Source organism: Saccostrea echinata, unplaced genomic scaffold, assembly GCF_033153115.1.
Source record: "Saccostrea echinata isolate AGI-Se365-2 ecotype Australia unplaced genomic scaffold, CSIRO_AGI_Sech_v1 ptg000002l, whole genome shotgun sequence".
NCBI lineage: Eukaryota > Metazoa > Mollusca > Bivalvia > Ostreida > Ostreidae > Saccostrea > Saccostrea echinata.
In genome coordinates, this window is record NW_026889751.1 from 26015268 (window position 1) to 26032057 (window position 16790).

The following is a 16790-nucleotide window of genomic DNA, read 5'->3' on the forward strand; positions in this document are numbered from 1 at the left end:
ATGACGGAAATTGACCTAGTCAATAGGGATCCCAACAATATTAACGATCATCTAAAGGTAAGTAGAGAAAATACAGGTATATAACAGAAATATTCTTAACATCTTTGATACAAATGTTAAAGCAATTGTCCTTTATCATGTTGTAAATTTTGAGTTTACAGGGTGGGGGTAAATGCAAAGTTTACAAACATAATAACTTTTTTTTTAAATTTTGTATTTACCTCCACCTAGTACATTCAAAATATACAGCATGATACCTTCAGAAAAAGCAGTTCCATTAGGGTTTTTAAAAAAATATTTTTTTTATCTTGTGAACATTGAATGGTATTTTCAATATAATGACTAGTATATTTCATGAAAGATTCGTATAATAAATGAAATACACAGAAAAAAACTGCAATGGATGGAAAAAAAATTTTAAAACACTTTCGGTGCTACATTTTATTTTTATAATTATACTGATTTTGTGATATAAAGCATATTTTGTGAAACATTTTATAAAAAAAAGACTTTTGGAACGCATATCTTAATCAACAGCGTATTAGACGAATATTTTAAACTCCGTGAACCCTGATAGAAAGTGAGAAAGAAGACACAATTAACCAGTTACTAAATAAGAATCCTAACCCTCTATCATAACTTAACATTATTTGTGTTAAAATAACCTTTTAAAAATTCTTAAAAATTTTAAATACACTTTTCTCAGGTCCAATTTGAAGATGTTTTAGCAGAGCCAGAGGGAGTTCGCAGTATTGACTGCGTTTGGAAACTCTCCTACAAATGTTTCTCCTGTTGGAAAACCCTTTGTTACATCATCATGACGACATGCTGTGGAATATGCCTGGCAGCAGAGTGGGGATGTCAATTTTCTTATATCTCCTTTCTGCACGTTTGGTACATAACTCCATTCTTCAAGATCCTGGAACTGAATTGTGGATTCCTTCAGAAGCTTTATGGTCTCTGCATCCATTGTTGCCTCGATCCCATGTGTGAAGCTTGCGGGCTGATATTTCACAAGTTTAAGAGGAATTAAACTTGGTACATCAACTATGCACACAGACAGACACTGAATGTAAAACTATTCTAACCTGTACATTGCTACTAGAAACTAAAACTCTTTGATTAGCTTTGCTCTTCTGTAATAATCACGAATATATTGAACATATAAAACAATTTTACCATTCTTCTTCTTATTATTATTATTTGATATAGCATCGTCCTTTATATGATTATATTTTACTATAATATAAAATATTCCTTAAATTATTATCATTCAAGAAACAAGAAACTCATTAGAAATTTACGTGCATTATTTGAACAACCTTCAATCTACACTATCTAAATATACTTCCATATCAGTATCATTAATCATAGCCATGTTGCTCTTGAGAAGATATTTAAGAATTCTTCCATATTTTCCTTTGTAAAAAAAACCCATTATTGTGACCCATAATACTCATGAAGTCGATGATTTGAACAAACATGAATCTGAAACACTTGAAAAAAGTAGCATGATATTATCAATAATACCAATGGCCAAGCAAGGCTTTTAAATACTTTTCTCCTATATATTCCTTTATATGCACATTATTTTGACCCATTTTTCATTTGTATTTCCCTTTGTGACCCCAAACTACCCAGAGGACAGGATGTCAAAATTGAATTTTCACTACCTGAGGATGATGCTTGCATGTTAATGTTACTAGTCATCGCCGCCCTGTACTTGAAGAGATTTTAAATGATTTTTTTCCTATATTCCTATGGAAAACTTTGATCCCATATTGTAGCACCACCATTTCCCAAGGAGCCATGGAATGAAAAAATAGAATCTACTCTGTTAAAGAAATAATTGCATAATTTTTGTCATATCTGGAGAAGCGGGTTTACTTATTTATTTATTTTGAGAAGATTTTTCAATAATGCCACCATATTTGCACAATTTCTTAATTATATCCTCTTGAAAAAGAATGTGGTACTTCATATAGAGAAATTTGAATCCCCTTCACCCAAGGATTCTTTGCGGCAAAATTAGTTAAAAATAAATCAGTGGCTTCGGAGAAGATATCGAAAATGTGAAAAGTTGACAGACAACATACGACAGCACAAGGCAGACAGACAGACGGGCGTCAAACAATATTTGATCAGAAAAGTTCACTTGAGCCTTTGGCTCAGTTAAGCTAAGTTATAATTGAAATACCGAGGTATACTTGAGGGAAAACAATGCATGCGCAGGGGATAGACATAAGTCATATGTACTGCCAATCTACTTTATAAATTCTAAATTATCTTTTTTGCCAGCGATAATTTTGCATAATAATTAATTAATTAGACAGAGATAGTGATGTTAATCCAATAAACGTAACAAGTATTTTATGAAAACGTCTCGATTCTCTAATATGTCTCAATATCATTTTCACTATTCATTAAAAAAAAAATACTGCAATAGATGAATTAAAATCTATTTGATTCGTGCATATAATAAATACATATTGTCAGATAACATGCTTATAAAAGGAACTTCATGTTAATTTCAGCATTGTCATGCATTTTAAGACAGTACGTGCATTAATACTTCGTGATACTTCAGATAAATTATAAGATGATGAGTGTCATTTGGTACGTACGAAATTACCACCGTATATTTCTTATTTCTTTTAATATACATTAATAAAGCCTTTGAATCATACCATCCACTGTTTTTATTGATCAGCTAGATCAGGTAGATTGACATTACTGCTGGAAACTACTTTTTTGTTTTAAATTCGCCATCTGAGATCTAGATAAACAATTCTAATTAGATGTATTAATTTGAGACTCTCCTTTATTATGATATTTAATGTCATATAAAGACTCTTGTTCTTTATCATGAAGTGGTGATTATAATTTATGTAAATACTTATTTTGAAGAAGAAGGATACTTTTTAATTACAATATATTTTTGAGGAGGGTGTATTAGATTTATAAAAATGAGCTCTGCTCATTTATTGGTTCTGTCTTTTCAACTTCAACAAAATTCTGGAATGTAAGTCAGACATGCACTGATCTATAAAAAAGTGATAAATAATATACATAGCAAGATGAAACTAACAAGCTTAACAAACAATTCTGTCGATTGAAGTCGATTGCACATATGGAAAAAATACTTCATGCAGAGGAACGAAATACTGCTGATTGAATAGAAATAGTAGACATATGCAGATGAAAGCGCCACAAAGCGGACAAATGTCATTATCTAGGTCTTTTTCAGAGAATATGGGTGTTTTACCTGTTTATTACACTATTATACTTACACTAGAAATCAATTTGCAACCAGTTCCAAGTAAAAAGATACTTTGTTTATCGCTAACGTGTAGCGGGTATAATTTTCTTAAATTTATATTATTTGCCTCAATACATGTGTTATCCATGTATAAAAATTATGAAGTAATCATTTTGTTCATTTTTAACTCACATGCTATGAGCATAACAAACAATCAAAACAAGCAACAAAAAAGTGATACATACCTTTACCCTCTTTTTAGTAGAAAAAAAAAACAAAAAAAAAAAACAAAAACAAACAAACAAACAAACAAACAAAAAAGATTATAGAATTTGACCAACCATTCCTCCCACGCTAAATGGAATTCCTAGATCCATCCCTGTAAATGCCAATTGTTTCCATAATAAATTACCTACAATATACCTTTAGGAAACAGTGCAGGTCATCTTGCTAATTTTGCTGAACCTTAATAATGTTACCAATGGACACTGAAATTTGGCCAGCTAATTGTCCTACAAAACCGAGCTTATAGCTTGAAGTATTTAATAGATATCACTTATAAGTGTTCAATTTCTCATTGTTTTGTCAAGTGATCGTTAGTTGAAATACAGTAATAGGTCAACAATAATTTGTAAAATGGCAGAATTTGATTTGATTAATAGAGATCCAAACAACATAAATAATCACCTCAAGGTACGTATCTGATACAATTCTCATTTTAATACTTTCATCTTAACGATGAGCCAAAAAAAAAACTTTCCCTGAATACACTTCCGTAGACCAAATGAGTTTTCAAGGAAAAAACAAATGTATTTTTAATTAAAAAAATATTGTGGTAAAATATTTTTAGATAAAGAAATAAGTACATTCTTAATAGAAACTTACGTATTAAACTAGTAGTTTTGAAAAAAAAAAATTGAGCTTGACGCATTTAAATTGACTTTTTTATGCTCAAAAATGTAGTCATCTGCATAAATTATTAAAAGTTATTTTTCTCTTAAGGAGGTTAAATTCGATCCTCAGCTTTTAAATATTTTTGACAAGACCTCTAGTATAGAAACTCTAGTCTAGAAACTCTATATCATATTTATGTTTTAACAATATATTTGGATTTTACAATTTCAGTTAAACCATATTGAATTAAAATCTTATATTAAAATTTCATAAACAAAGAATTCCATAAGAAACAATATTTTAGGCGGAAGGTTTTCTTAAACAAAATGATAACTTTATTTACAGTACTGTTAGGTTTGGCTTTCTAGAAATCAATGCAGTCTACTTTTAGATTAATTTTGTGCAGTGAGATATGAGATTTTTTTTTTTGTTGATTTGAAATTACATATAAAATTAACTTTTATGAATTCTGTCGACAAATTTTGTAAACATAGCAAATATACAATGTATTATAAAAGTAAAGAAAACGACTAATTTTTTAGCCTTATATTTTTTTGGCATATCTCGAAATTTACATTTACTCCCCCTTTTAGTATTTTTTCTGAAAATATAAGATATTAGTTACTTCTCTGACATAAAATCACTAAAATCTGAAGTCTTTCAATGAACTTTAATGCCTTTTAAATTTTTAAATGCCAAAAAAAAATCGTATTTCATGAGTGCAGCAAGGTCACATACTTGATTTTAAGCCATAATTTGGATATCGTGGGGAGAAGGAGGAGGGTGTCAAAATTTTCAGCGTATCTATACTAAATAAGATAAGACTGCATTTGGTGTCTCGAGTCATTCATATATGAATATTGGAGAGAAAAGTGATTGAGGTGTAAGAAGTGATTGCTGTTCATAAAGGTTACATTAAATAAGCGCTGAAAGACACATGTAGACCCCTTTCTCTTCTTTCTTTCTTTTTTATGCCCCATAATCGAAGATTCGGAGAATATAGTTTTTGCCCTGTCCGTCCGTCTGTGTTTAGCTGTTTGTTTGTCTGTAAAAACTTTAACCTTGCCCATATCTTTTGATTGGTTGGAGCTATGGCTTTAATATTTCACATGTATTTTCCTCGTGACAAGACCTTTCATTTGGATCCATCAAATTTGGCCTTTTGACCTTGACCTTGGAGTTTGACCCAGTTTTGCAAAATTTTACGCAACATTAACCTTGGCCATAACTTTTGAACAGTTGGCGCTAGGGCTTTCATACTTCACATATCTAATCCGTGTGACAAGACCTTCCTTTGGATACCAAGAACTTTGACCCTTTGACCTTGACCTTGGAGTTTGATCTTCTTTTGAATAACTTTAACATTGGCCATCACTTTCGAACAGTTGGTGCTAGAGCTTTCATACTTTAATACTTCAAATATGTAATCCTTGTGACAAGACCTTACTTTGGATACCAACAACTTTGACCTTTTGACCTTGACCTTGGAGTTTGACCTACTTTTGAAAAACTTTAACCTTGACCATAACTTTTGAATGGTTGGTACTAGGGCTTTAATATTTTACACTTGTATTTCTTGTGAGAAGGCATTTTCCATATCTTTTCAATGGTTGCTGCTAGGGCTTTCATATTTCATATATTCTTAATTTGGGTTCCAACGTCTTTGATTTGCATTTGAGAAAGTTCAGCCTTCGCTATAAGTTGCCATTCATCAGTGAAACATCAGTGTTTCACAAACACATCTTTTTTTTTTTTTTTTTTTTTTTTTTTTTTTTTTTTTTTTTTTTTTTTTTTTTTTTTTTGCTTTTGATTTGTAATTAAGCTATGTGCGTAGATTTTTAAAATATATTTTAACAATTCTTAAGGCTTTTGATCGCAGGAATCAAAATCTTTAGCATTCCTCATCCAAAAATTTGATGATCTAAATATTGAATGGTTCCATATTTTAAATGATGCAAAAACTAGATGCACAAAAAATATTTGAAACATAAAAGCCTAAATAAGAGGACAATCTTTAGAAATCTTAAAATAATTTCTCTTCAGGTACAATTTGAAGATGTATTGGCAGAACCAGAGGGGGTTCGCAGTATTGATTGCGTTTGGAAACTCTCCTACAAATGTTTCTCCTGTTGGAAAACTCTTTGTTACATCATCATGACGACATGCTGTGGAATATGCCTGGCAGCAGAGTGGGGATGTCAATTTTCTTATATCTCCTTTCTGCACATTTGGTACATAACTCCATTCTTCAAGATTCTGGAACTGAATTGTGGATTCCTTCAGAAGCTTTATGGTCTTTGTATCCATTGTTGCCTCGATCCCATGTGTGAAGCTTGCGGACTGATATTTCACAAGTTCCAGAGAAACTGAGCTTCGTTCCTCTCCAAATTTTATATTTGGGCATTGATATTTATCTGATTATTATAATTATTGGTTTAACAAAGACACATACATGTATTTTGGTGTTATGATTATAAAATGTACAGCAAAATAAACTGAGTATTAGTATTTCTTCTTCCTTTGTGACTTGCTTTAATTTTTTTTCATTGTATGTGCATGTCTTTTGTAAATACAAAAATTAGAATGTTAACCGTTTCTGAAATGTACTTGTAATTGTCACCAAGAATATTGTGCTGTAGATCAAGTGTACCAAAAATGACGTAGTTATTTTTTTGTTATGTTACACGTGCAGGTATGTTGATAATCAGGCTAAATAATATTTTTGTTATTACATAAAAAATTAGCAAATAATCACTATGCTCTTTATTATGTTCTAATAAAAGGATCGGTTCACGGTAAAAATTGATTTCCTGAGGAAAATGTAACACAAAAAAAGGCATTTTCTGGAACTTCTTATATATAATTAGCTCCAGGAAATAGTCCTCGTGATTGGAGAATTACATATTGATCAAAATGATACTATTATTTTTTACTATCAATTCACCAGTGAAATCATTCTCATTCATAAGTTGATTCGATACATCACATCGAACTAAATAAAAGAAACCACAGAGTATGATACATCAGTTTCATATTTGGATGATTTACTAAAGAACATTAATGACAAACTAACAGCTAAATCGTATGAAAAACGTGATGATCACAATGTTTCTTTCTTCAACATTCCTTATTTATGTAGCTGTAAACCATTGTTACCTGCATATAGGTTTCTTGTATTCCACTTTATTCGACACGCATGAGCTTTTTCTACATATATAAAAAATTTCAAAAAAAGAGGCAGGCTACTGACAAAATAGGTTGATAATATAAGGATATCAACAATGACGTATAAAATCGGTTGTAAATAAAATCTGTCGTTAGGTCGACTGTTGACTGACGTCTTTCATGCAAACTGTTAGGTCATTATTTTCATTCCGATTTTTCTTCGGATTTCTCCGTTTACCTTATCATGACAATGGGCAACAGCGGATGTGACCAGTAGACAGGGGATGTAATCTTCTCCTAAGCAATTGTTCTCAAAGGCCTTTGCTTCCTCTGCTCAAATTTGTATTTTTAAATTGTACTTTTTAAGAATTAAATATGTTCGTTATCTTCGCATTTCATATGTATTCATGCGTATAAAGTCCTGCAATATACATGACCAAATTAAATTATATAGCTTTTAAGGGCGATATTTTCCATTGTGCGATATTTTTCACAAGCTTGCTAGAACTTAAATGAGGACAGACATTTTAAGTAGATCAAGTGAGAAAAAAAAATAAATAAGATCAAGGAACATTAACTGGCAAGATTGGAAATATGCAGCTTACGTCATTTCCGTCTGTTACGGTCAAAAACATTTGATGATGGGCGGGTACAATTCGGCACAGACGTCTGAAAAAAGATGGTATTGAAATTATTGCTCGAAATTCACTTGAGCTATTTTCATACGCTGAGTGTTAAATGTAATGTATGATCCAAAATTCAAATAATTTCAAATTGCAAATATACGTACACGTAGATTGAATTAATATATATCATATATTATTATAATATATTATATATATATATATATTATATTATAATATATCATAATTTTTCTATCCAATATTTTTTGAAGGACACACAAAGTACTCTTTCATTTTTTTTAATTTCATATTTTTTTTTATACAGAATGATTTAACAATTATAAGGGTAGTTCTATTCATTGGCAACAACCCGTTTTCTACAGAGATACGCATCGTAGAATTTAACATCAGTCCTTTCTGCAAAATACAGTTGTATTTACTCGAAACCCAATAAAAATATAAAGGCTGAGGAAAAAACACATGGCCGAAACCCTTGATATAGCCGAATTGGTATGTACAACAGAAAGATAAAGTCCCATTAAAGGACAGTGAAAGGGAAAAAAAACTCTTAGGAACAGGAAAATGATTTTTAAGGCTAAAGAAAAAAAAATATTATTACAATGAACGACGAAAAAATTCTCACTGTCATTTTCATTTAATGACAATTCACACAATGTTGTGTGCTATTTTATCCAGGAAAAGAGGGCGGTATATATATTTGGAAGATAATCATATCTGAACAACATGTATTACATAATAAAGCATTATGTTATAGCATTTATGAAATCGTTGTTTTTGTTTGGTAATTACTGTCTTGACATATATATTTTTTTTCTTGGGTCAAGGTTAATGTGTAGAGTTCGGTATCTTTCGGGGGTTATATATAAGCCTAACCTTTCGGGTTTATTCAATCAGAGGCGTGTATTAAAATAGCGAACGTCACTTAATTGACCGATTTTGCATGAAAATAAAAAACATAGATAATTTACGCAAGAAATCACTCAGCCACCTACCACAACTTTCAATATCATCCCAAATTTGAGCATCTTTTTTTTTTTTTTTTTTTTTTTGATATAAACTTTTAATTTGTATTTTTATTTCTTAATTCCAAACTTTTGGTTGTACTGTTCATTTGTCTTACAAGGACATCTATTTATTATTATCGCCAACTTTCTGCTCATATATTTTACAATTTGTTCTGTTGGCATCTTTTTGATTTTAGAACGTCAACTTTTTGCTTGTACTCTATATATGTTTTACAATTTGCCCTGTAATTTCTTTCATTATTTGGATATGTAACAGGAGAGATCAGTATACAACTTTACTATGATATGTAAAAAATCATTTGTATAAGACAGGGTTGTTGCGAAATCCCCAATTATTGTATTGTTAATACTCATTGTCAATTTCGATAAATGACAAAATTTACACATTTGTGCTATTTTATCCAAGAAAAAGAAGGTTGTAAATATTTTGAAGTTAATCATAATTAAATAACATGTATTACACAAAATATTTTCTGTTCATTTGGGATACAAGGTTGAGCCTTGAGCGGTAAGATTAATTATACACGTATTCTTCAATCAATAGCATATTGGAAATGTCTGTTAGCTTTGTTGAATTTGGGAAGATGCAAAACTTTAAGGTTCCCCCTCGCAGTAGATGTTCGTACAAAAAAAAGAGACCTCGCACTGCTCAGCGGACGTAAGTGCCGAGTACAGTTCTAAATGTGCAGCTTTCCTCCGGCAAAGGATGGCGTCCAATATGGTAACCGTTGTAAAATTCTTGAAGGTACGAGAGTCAAACAAATTACTAACCAATCAACCCTTCTTTATTGAGAATGCTATGACTTCCAGTCAGGTACATGCGTACGTAAGGTGTTTGACGTCCATTTCGTACCTTAATATAAATCTGTCCATCATTTTTTGGAGAAAAAGTGGGGTTTTTACTTTGTGTTTATTGGATGTTAATTATCGCCTCATTATATCGCGACACATTGTTATGAGCCACAGGCTCTATGATACATTAAACCTATCTCTATAAGTTCTTATAGAATTCCTGTATGTCTTAACAAAATACCAAGTGAATAGACAAAATTTGATTTAAAAAAATGATCATTAAAAAATACCAGATTTTAGAGAAAGCCTACTCTTTCCTCAATATACACATGTGGTTCTTATAGAAATTAATAAAAATGCATTTTTAACGATGCCCTTATGGAACATAAAACTTTGAATTGTATTCCGATTAATATCTCAAAAATTGATAAAATCTAATTCCATAAATTTCAATACATCCGGGCTATAAATCACTGAATTTCAATAAATCAACAAATTTTCTCTGGAGGTTTATCAACACCCTGTCTCTATTGGTTATTTGTGGACTGCATGGCTGTTCCGTGGCTCTCATGAAGGAACAAAAAGACATTACATAGAAAGGAGTATACATAAGAATGACATCATGACATTTGCGCTCGGAATAAGAAAATACACAATCACATGAACGCCTACAGTTTAGCTTTAGTACAAAGGTCCTAGAATCGCTTCATGCTTCACCGGATATCGTAACGCAGTGGAGTAGGCTGTGATTCATAGCTACATGTACCTACAGTTCACCATAAAAAATGTACCTTTTCACCACGTGGCCAAATACTAGTAGTAATTCAAAATGGCTGATCTGGCCTTTCGAAGTCGTCCCCGTCATCCCCATGGAATTAGTTTTTCAAGATTCAAAATAAAGAGAAGTCTCTCAATCTTGAAGACAACATATCTCAAATTAAAATAGACACAATTCCTTTTAGCAGTTTGCCGGTCACTATGGTGAGTGGATGTACAGATTTCCTGGTGAGTGGATGTACAAATTTCAAAAAGAAAAAGCTAAAAACTTTAAAAAAAAAAAAAGAAAAGAAAAGAAAAACCTACAACAAAATTATTGAGTCACGATTTCCTTTAAAAAAGTACACCTCGTCTTTATATACTAATACATGTACATTATTAAACTTCATCTAAAACATATCAAATGGAAAATTGGGTTTATTCTGCTCATTTGCAGGTACATATTGAAGCTTATGAAAGTGGTGGATTCCAAAAGAGTTTACATACGAAAAATACCAAAATTCGCAAATTTTCATACACTTATTATTTTGAATGAAGTTCTTCAACCGATGGTTTTCTTAATTTATCTATCGGAAGGGATAAAAATTTTTAATACCAGAGTGAAAGTTTCGAAGCGAGAGTATATTTATTAATTAAAGTGAAGGGCACAGAATCTATCATTTTTGAAGTTGAAGTCTACACCCTGCATATAGATATTCCTAAATTGCTGCATCCAAACTTTTCAATTATAAACGAACCGTACAATGCCCAGATTTTGAAAATTTAAAACAAAATCTTCTAAAATGATCTTTCTTTCCTATTCTTTCAAGTACAGTCCCGCTGGACACGTCATTACTGTTGATGTAAATATAGTTGAAAATGACGACTTAGATGCTATCATTTTAAAATGTTCTAAATGCAATACCTTTCAATTGCTTACAGAACTTCATCTATTCTTATTCTGTCAAGGATTAAGCCAGCTAATGGAGAAAATATGGAGAGGAAGACCTGATTACTTTGTCAGACTGGATTAAGTCTTTTCAAAATATATCGAAGAATCCTGTCAGGATGTTATATGGCAATATGCGAACCATGTATCCTTCCGTTATTACTAAAACAGAAGTAATAAAAGAATTTGAAAGACTTAAAAAAGTTCTTTTTTTAAATAAGATACAGATGATTTATCATTTCGTGAAGTAACGACCGCCTTTTCAATTTCAAAATGGCGATTTCGTGTATCAGTGTGACCTACATATTCTTTTCAATACATATTTTTTTTTACAATATGAAAATTGTTTCATGAGTTGTCAACTGGTAATCACATAAAACTATGTCAGGGCTCGCCTTTTAATATCAAAATTTAAAAAAAAAGAAAAGAATTTTAAGTCTATGCAGGATCTTCTGAATATTAATGAGAAATAAATCTCGTGGAATCAATAACATGAATTTAAGTGTACACCATTTCTCCATACGTTTCATTGCATAAAAATGACAGCTTTGTTATTCAGCTGAACTGTATATCCTACACAATGTAAACAGCAATACTCACATCACAACAATTACTTCCACAGAACTAAAATGTCACCAAAGAGCAGCAAAGAATTTGTATAATGTGGCACCAGCATATCCGGTGACCGATCGTTCATCGACGCAACACGTTCAGTGTTTAATTTCATTTCGAAAATCGGTTAACCAAATTCAAAATAAAATAATAAATACGTTGTCTTTGAGTAATTTTGGCTTTTTTTTTCCTTCTCTTGTACATCAAACCATCATTGAGATATATAGCTTATTTATATTTGAAATAATTACATAAAATCAATCAAAATTAATGAAACAAAGAGGTAAAACACCGACACACAAACACACAAGCGTGAATCGTTTATATCATGTTTATCATTTACATTAATGCATGCTGTAATATTTTGGGTACATGGAACAACTTAATTATATGACGATATATCCATTTTTACTGGTTATTTGAACATCATTGTTAGAGAAAATGAGCTATGACGTAAGCATCCATCTCTTTTTCTTTTTAATAAAAACTTAATTAGTAACGTTTGGAAAATCGGCTACACGTGACAAAAATTGCACGTTTTTGTTGCTGTAATCCACAACAATATGAACAGTACGACTACTGAAAGGTATTTTCTTGCTAGTAAATTAATTAATTAATTAGTAAATTAATTTAAATAATCAAGTTAATTTAAAAAATCTTATACATCTGTATTTGTAGGCATTATTTTAACTGATCGTACAATGCATTGTACCTACATGTTATGTCCATGTAAATTAAGTATTCCGGAAATGTGTTATGTGTAATTGTTGGTTCTTACCATTATGTGTTTCATTAAAGTTCAATGGCGCCATAGACTGTTATCCTTTACTTGTGTTCAAATACACAACATTGGCGACGAGGATAGTGTTCACACCTACGCCTGTATGTGTGAGATACCCGAATAAGCTGTTTCGGTGAGTGTGAAGTTCTGAATCTGTCGAATTTGTGCAAGTAACTGTTCGGATTGTGTACCAAATTTGTTCTGTGTACCGTTCACGTGCTTTCACAGTGATGGCAGGAAAAATAGGCCGATTGGAACCATTTGAAAGTGCAGTTGAGTCATGGAATTCTAATCATGAACGCCTTGAACAATACTAAAATATTTGTAATGAAGTTAAGACAGACAAGAACGTACCCTTTTTACTTACACTGATTGGTGGAAAACTTTATTCACTGCTGCGAGGGCTCACAAGACCAAAGAAACCCTTAGAGATATCGTACGGCGATTTAGTAGCTACACTACAAAAACATCTGTGTCCAAAGCCTCTAGTCATAGCTGAACGTTTTCGCTTTCATAAGAGGGAACAAACAGAAGGTGAAACCATTCTTAATTATGTAGCAGCACTGAGAAAGTTATCAGCTGAACATTGCTTATTTGATGAAGCTATTCTGGACAATAATTAAGTTACGAGACAGACTTGTTTGCGGGTTAGGTAATGGGCATATACAAAAGAAAATTTTATCTGAGGCTGAACTAACCTTTACTTCTGCTACGGATATAGCCGTGACAATGGAGACAGCATCCCGGGATGCCACAGAACTACAGTCAGAGCACAGTCCTAGTGCAAGTGTACATAAACTGCATACTAAAAAGAAATCTCATGGACATGGTGAAACAAGATGAGTATTTACATGATAAATGACAGTTCAGATAGTGATGGTGACCAGATCTACATTAAGACTTTAGAAATGGATATTAATTCCATGAGCAGATAAGACGATGTGATAAGGATCACACCCCTAGTAAACAGTGTTAGTCTGGAAATGGAATTGGATACTGAGGCCGCAGTATCTGTAATTCCCGAGAAAAAATTCAAGGGGAATTCCCGAATGTCAAGATGAAACCTGGTGACATTTTGCTTAAGACTTACACAGGAGAAAGAATGAAGCCTGTGGGTGTCGCAGAAGTCAATGTTAGATATCAAGACTAGTGCAAGAACCTTAATCTGTATGTTGTGAAAAAAGCTGAAGTTACACTTTTTGGTCGAAATTGGCTAAAACAGATTACACTGAACTGGCCTAAAATAAAAGCACTTGTAGCATGTAAAACAGATAACAATCTCAAAACTGTGTTAGATAAACATTCTAGTGTATTCAAGGATGATTGGGGCACACTGAAGGAAATCAGGACAAAACTGACTGTGAAACCTGATGTTAAACCTTAGTTTGTTAAAGCCAGAAAGGTGATTTTTGCGTTAAAACCTTAAGTTGAGGTAGAACTATAGACGTTAGTTAAAGACGGTGTCCTAGAGAGGTGCAACTTTAGTAAATAGACGACTTTCACATTTACGACGGTTATTTCCCTTTGCGGGGTCAATCTGGGGTCAACCGGCGTAAGACACTGTTTCCCCTTTATAAAATAACAAACTTTACGGGGCAATGTTTTATAAATGAAATCTGCTTGAATATGTTCATTATGTTTTTTATGTTGCCCCGTACTATGGCAATACAGGAACGAGTCAAAATTGTCAGATAGTGTTTGAAGGTTGAAAATATTTACAGGTAAGTTACAAAGGACAAAGTGAGAAAAATGAGCGTTACGCCGTCAACGGGAGATAACTCTTAAGAATATGAAATTCGTCTATGGGCAACGCCCATTGTACCAGTCAGTAAGAAGGATGGTTCAATTCGAGTGTGTGGAGATTTCAAGGTGACTCTCAACCCAGTTTTGGAAATTGACCAATTGCTTATGCATCACGCTCACTGAGCACATCTGAGAAAAACTACTCACAGATAGAGAAGGAAGCTCTAGGAATTATCTGGGGAGTAAAACGTTTCAACACTTATGTTTATGGAAGACATTTTCATCTTATTACAGACCATGAACCACTCATCTCTATAATTGGTCGAAAGAAGGGGATCGCAAACACAACAGCAGCTAGGCTGCAAAGATACGCCCTTTTCCTAGCTGATACAACTATGATATAGTTTACAGAAATAAAAAAAAAAACATGGAAATGCTGACAGTTTGTCACGCTTACCTGTAAAGTATGAGGGTAGTCGATTAGTGGAAGAGGAAGAAGAAGTGGAGATGCTGCATGTTAGTAAACTGGAGCATTTACCGATAAAACCCGACGCAATCCAACGTGAAACAAGACGTGATTACCTCTTGTCCAAGGTTTATGATAACTTTTCCAGAGGTTGGTGACTAAATTCAGAGTAAAAGGAGATGGATCCTTACTTTACACGTCGTAGTGAACTTACCATTCACCAGAACTGTTTATTATGGGGAATCCGCGTTGTAATTCCGCCGTCACTGCGAAGTCAAGTTTTGGATGAGCTGCATCAAGGCCATATTGATGTAGTAAAAAATGAAAATCTTAGCAAGAAGTCATGTTTAGTGGGCAGGGATAGATCGTGATATAGAGCTTTTGAGTAAGAGCTGTACTGGATGCCAGGCAGTAAAACACGCACAACCAGCCGCACCTATTCATCCCTGGGAATGGCCATCTAGACCATGGGAAAGGATCCATGTTGACTTTGCCGGTCCGTTTCTCAATTCAATGTTTCTAGTAATTGTTGATGCTTACTCTAAGTGGTCAGAGGTGAAACCTATGAAAACCACAACATCTTCCCAGACCATAAATGTATTACGTACTGTCTTTGCACACAATGGCCTACCATCACAAATTTTAAGCGACAATAGACCTCAATTCACATCAGAGGAGTTTGCCAATTTTACCAGAGGAAACGGTATAAAACACAAAACCACAGCACCGTATCACCCCAGTACTAACGGTTTAGCAGAAAGATTTGTACAGTCATTCAAGATGAGTCTCAAGTCAGGTAAAAAGAAAAGTGGTAATGTAGTGAAGAAACTAAGCACTTTTCTTATGGATAACGCTCCACTGTGCACAACAAATGAAAGTCCAGCAAAATTATTCATGGGCAGAAACTTACCATCTCGTTTAGACCTCATGAAACCAGATGTTAGGAGGAAGGTAGAGAAGAAACAGTGTGAAGTGCGCGAAAGTGTTACGTAAATTCGAACCAGGAGTTTCTGTTGCTGTTCGTGACTTCCGAAAGAATAATTGTCAGTGGACTTCTGGAACTATAACAGCTCAGACTGGACCTGTATCATATTCTGTAGAAGTAACACCAGGAGTCACATGGAGACGTCATGCTGATCAGTTGCGTACTTCAAATGTGCCAATTCAGGAAGACTTGCATATTCAGCCTAGTAAAACAATTATGAGTCAACGACCAGTGAAACCAACCATCGCGAAACAGAACTCATCTGCGTCCAATGCAGAACCACTTCCTTTGTATCCATCCAACGATAACGCAGCTGTGACATCTACTCATACTGCTCCTGAACCAAGATATCCGAGTCGTGTCAGGAAACCGCCCAAACATCTTGATGATTATGTTTAACACTGAAGTGAAATGTGATACTAGTGCAGAGGCATAATAATCCTCATGGTATCACAGGGAAACAAAAGTTTCTCATTTGTACATGTGTTGTTCATACTTTTGTTCTTTAAATGTATTATATGTATTTTGTAATATGTTTCCGAGACTTACCAGCACATAAGAAACAATAATGATTGTAAAGGGGTATATCTTACTTCAAAACTTAGGAGGGAGGAATTGTTATGTCCATGCAAATTAAGTATTCCGGAAATGTGTTATGTGTAATTGTTGGTTCTTCTATTATGTGTTACATTCATTAAAGTTCAATGGCGCCATAGACT

The 16790-nt window shown here is 33.0% G+C and overlaps 2 protein-coding genes across 2 annotated transcripts; both read left to right on the forward strand.

The window, feature by feature from the left end:
• LOC133202011 (caveolin-1-like) lies at positions 1 to 1033 on the forward strand. The gene is made up of 2 exons (XM_061337793.1): positions 1 to 57; positions 707 to 1033. Exons 1-2 carry the CDS (start codon positions 1 to 3, stop codon positions 1031 to 1033), a joined length of 384 nt encoding a protein of 127 aa, XP_061193777.1.
• Positions 1034 to 3895: 2862 nt separating this feature from the next.
• LOC133202022 (caveolin-1-like) lies at positions 3896 to 6539 on the forward strand. Its single transcript, XM_061337803.1, has 2 exons — positions 3896 to 3952; positions 6197 to 6539. Exons 1-2 carry the CDS (start codon positions 3896 to 3898, stop codon positions 6521 to 6523), a joined length of 384 nt encoding a protein of 127 aa, XP_061193787.1. The 3' UTR covers positions 6524 to 6539.
• Positions 6540 to 16790: the final 10251 nt, after the last annotated feature.

What these genes read in the sequence shown, in the direction of transcription:
- LOC133202011 (XM_061337793.1), top strand. Translation starts at nt 1, where the DNA reads ATGACGGAAATTGACCTAGTCAATAGGGATCCCAACAATATTAACGAT. An exon ending in ATATTAACGATCATCTAAAG is followed by an intron (nt 58 to 706) that starts GTAAGTAGAGAA and finishes CACTTTTCTCAG; the next exon opens with GTCCAATTTGAAGATGTTTT.
- LOC133202022 (XM_061337803.1), top strand. Translation starts at nt 3,896, where the DNA reads ATGGCAGAATTTGATTTGATTAATAGAGATCCAAACAACATAAATAAT. An exon ending in ACATAAATAATCACCTCAAG is followed by an intron (nt 3,953 to 6,196) that starts GTACGTATCTGA and finishes ATTTCTCTTCAG; the next exon opens with GTACAATTTGAAGATGTATT.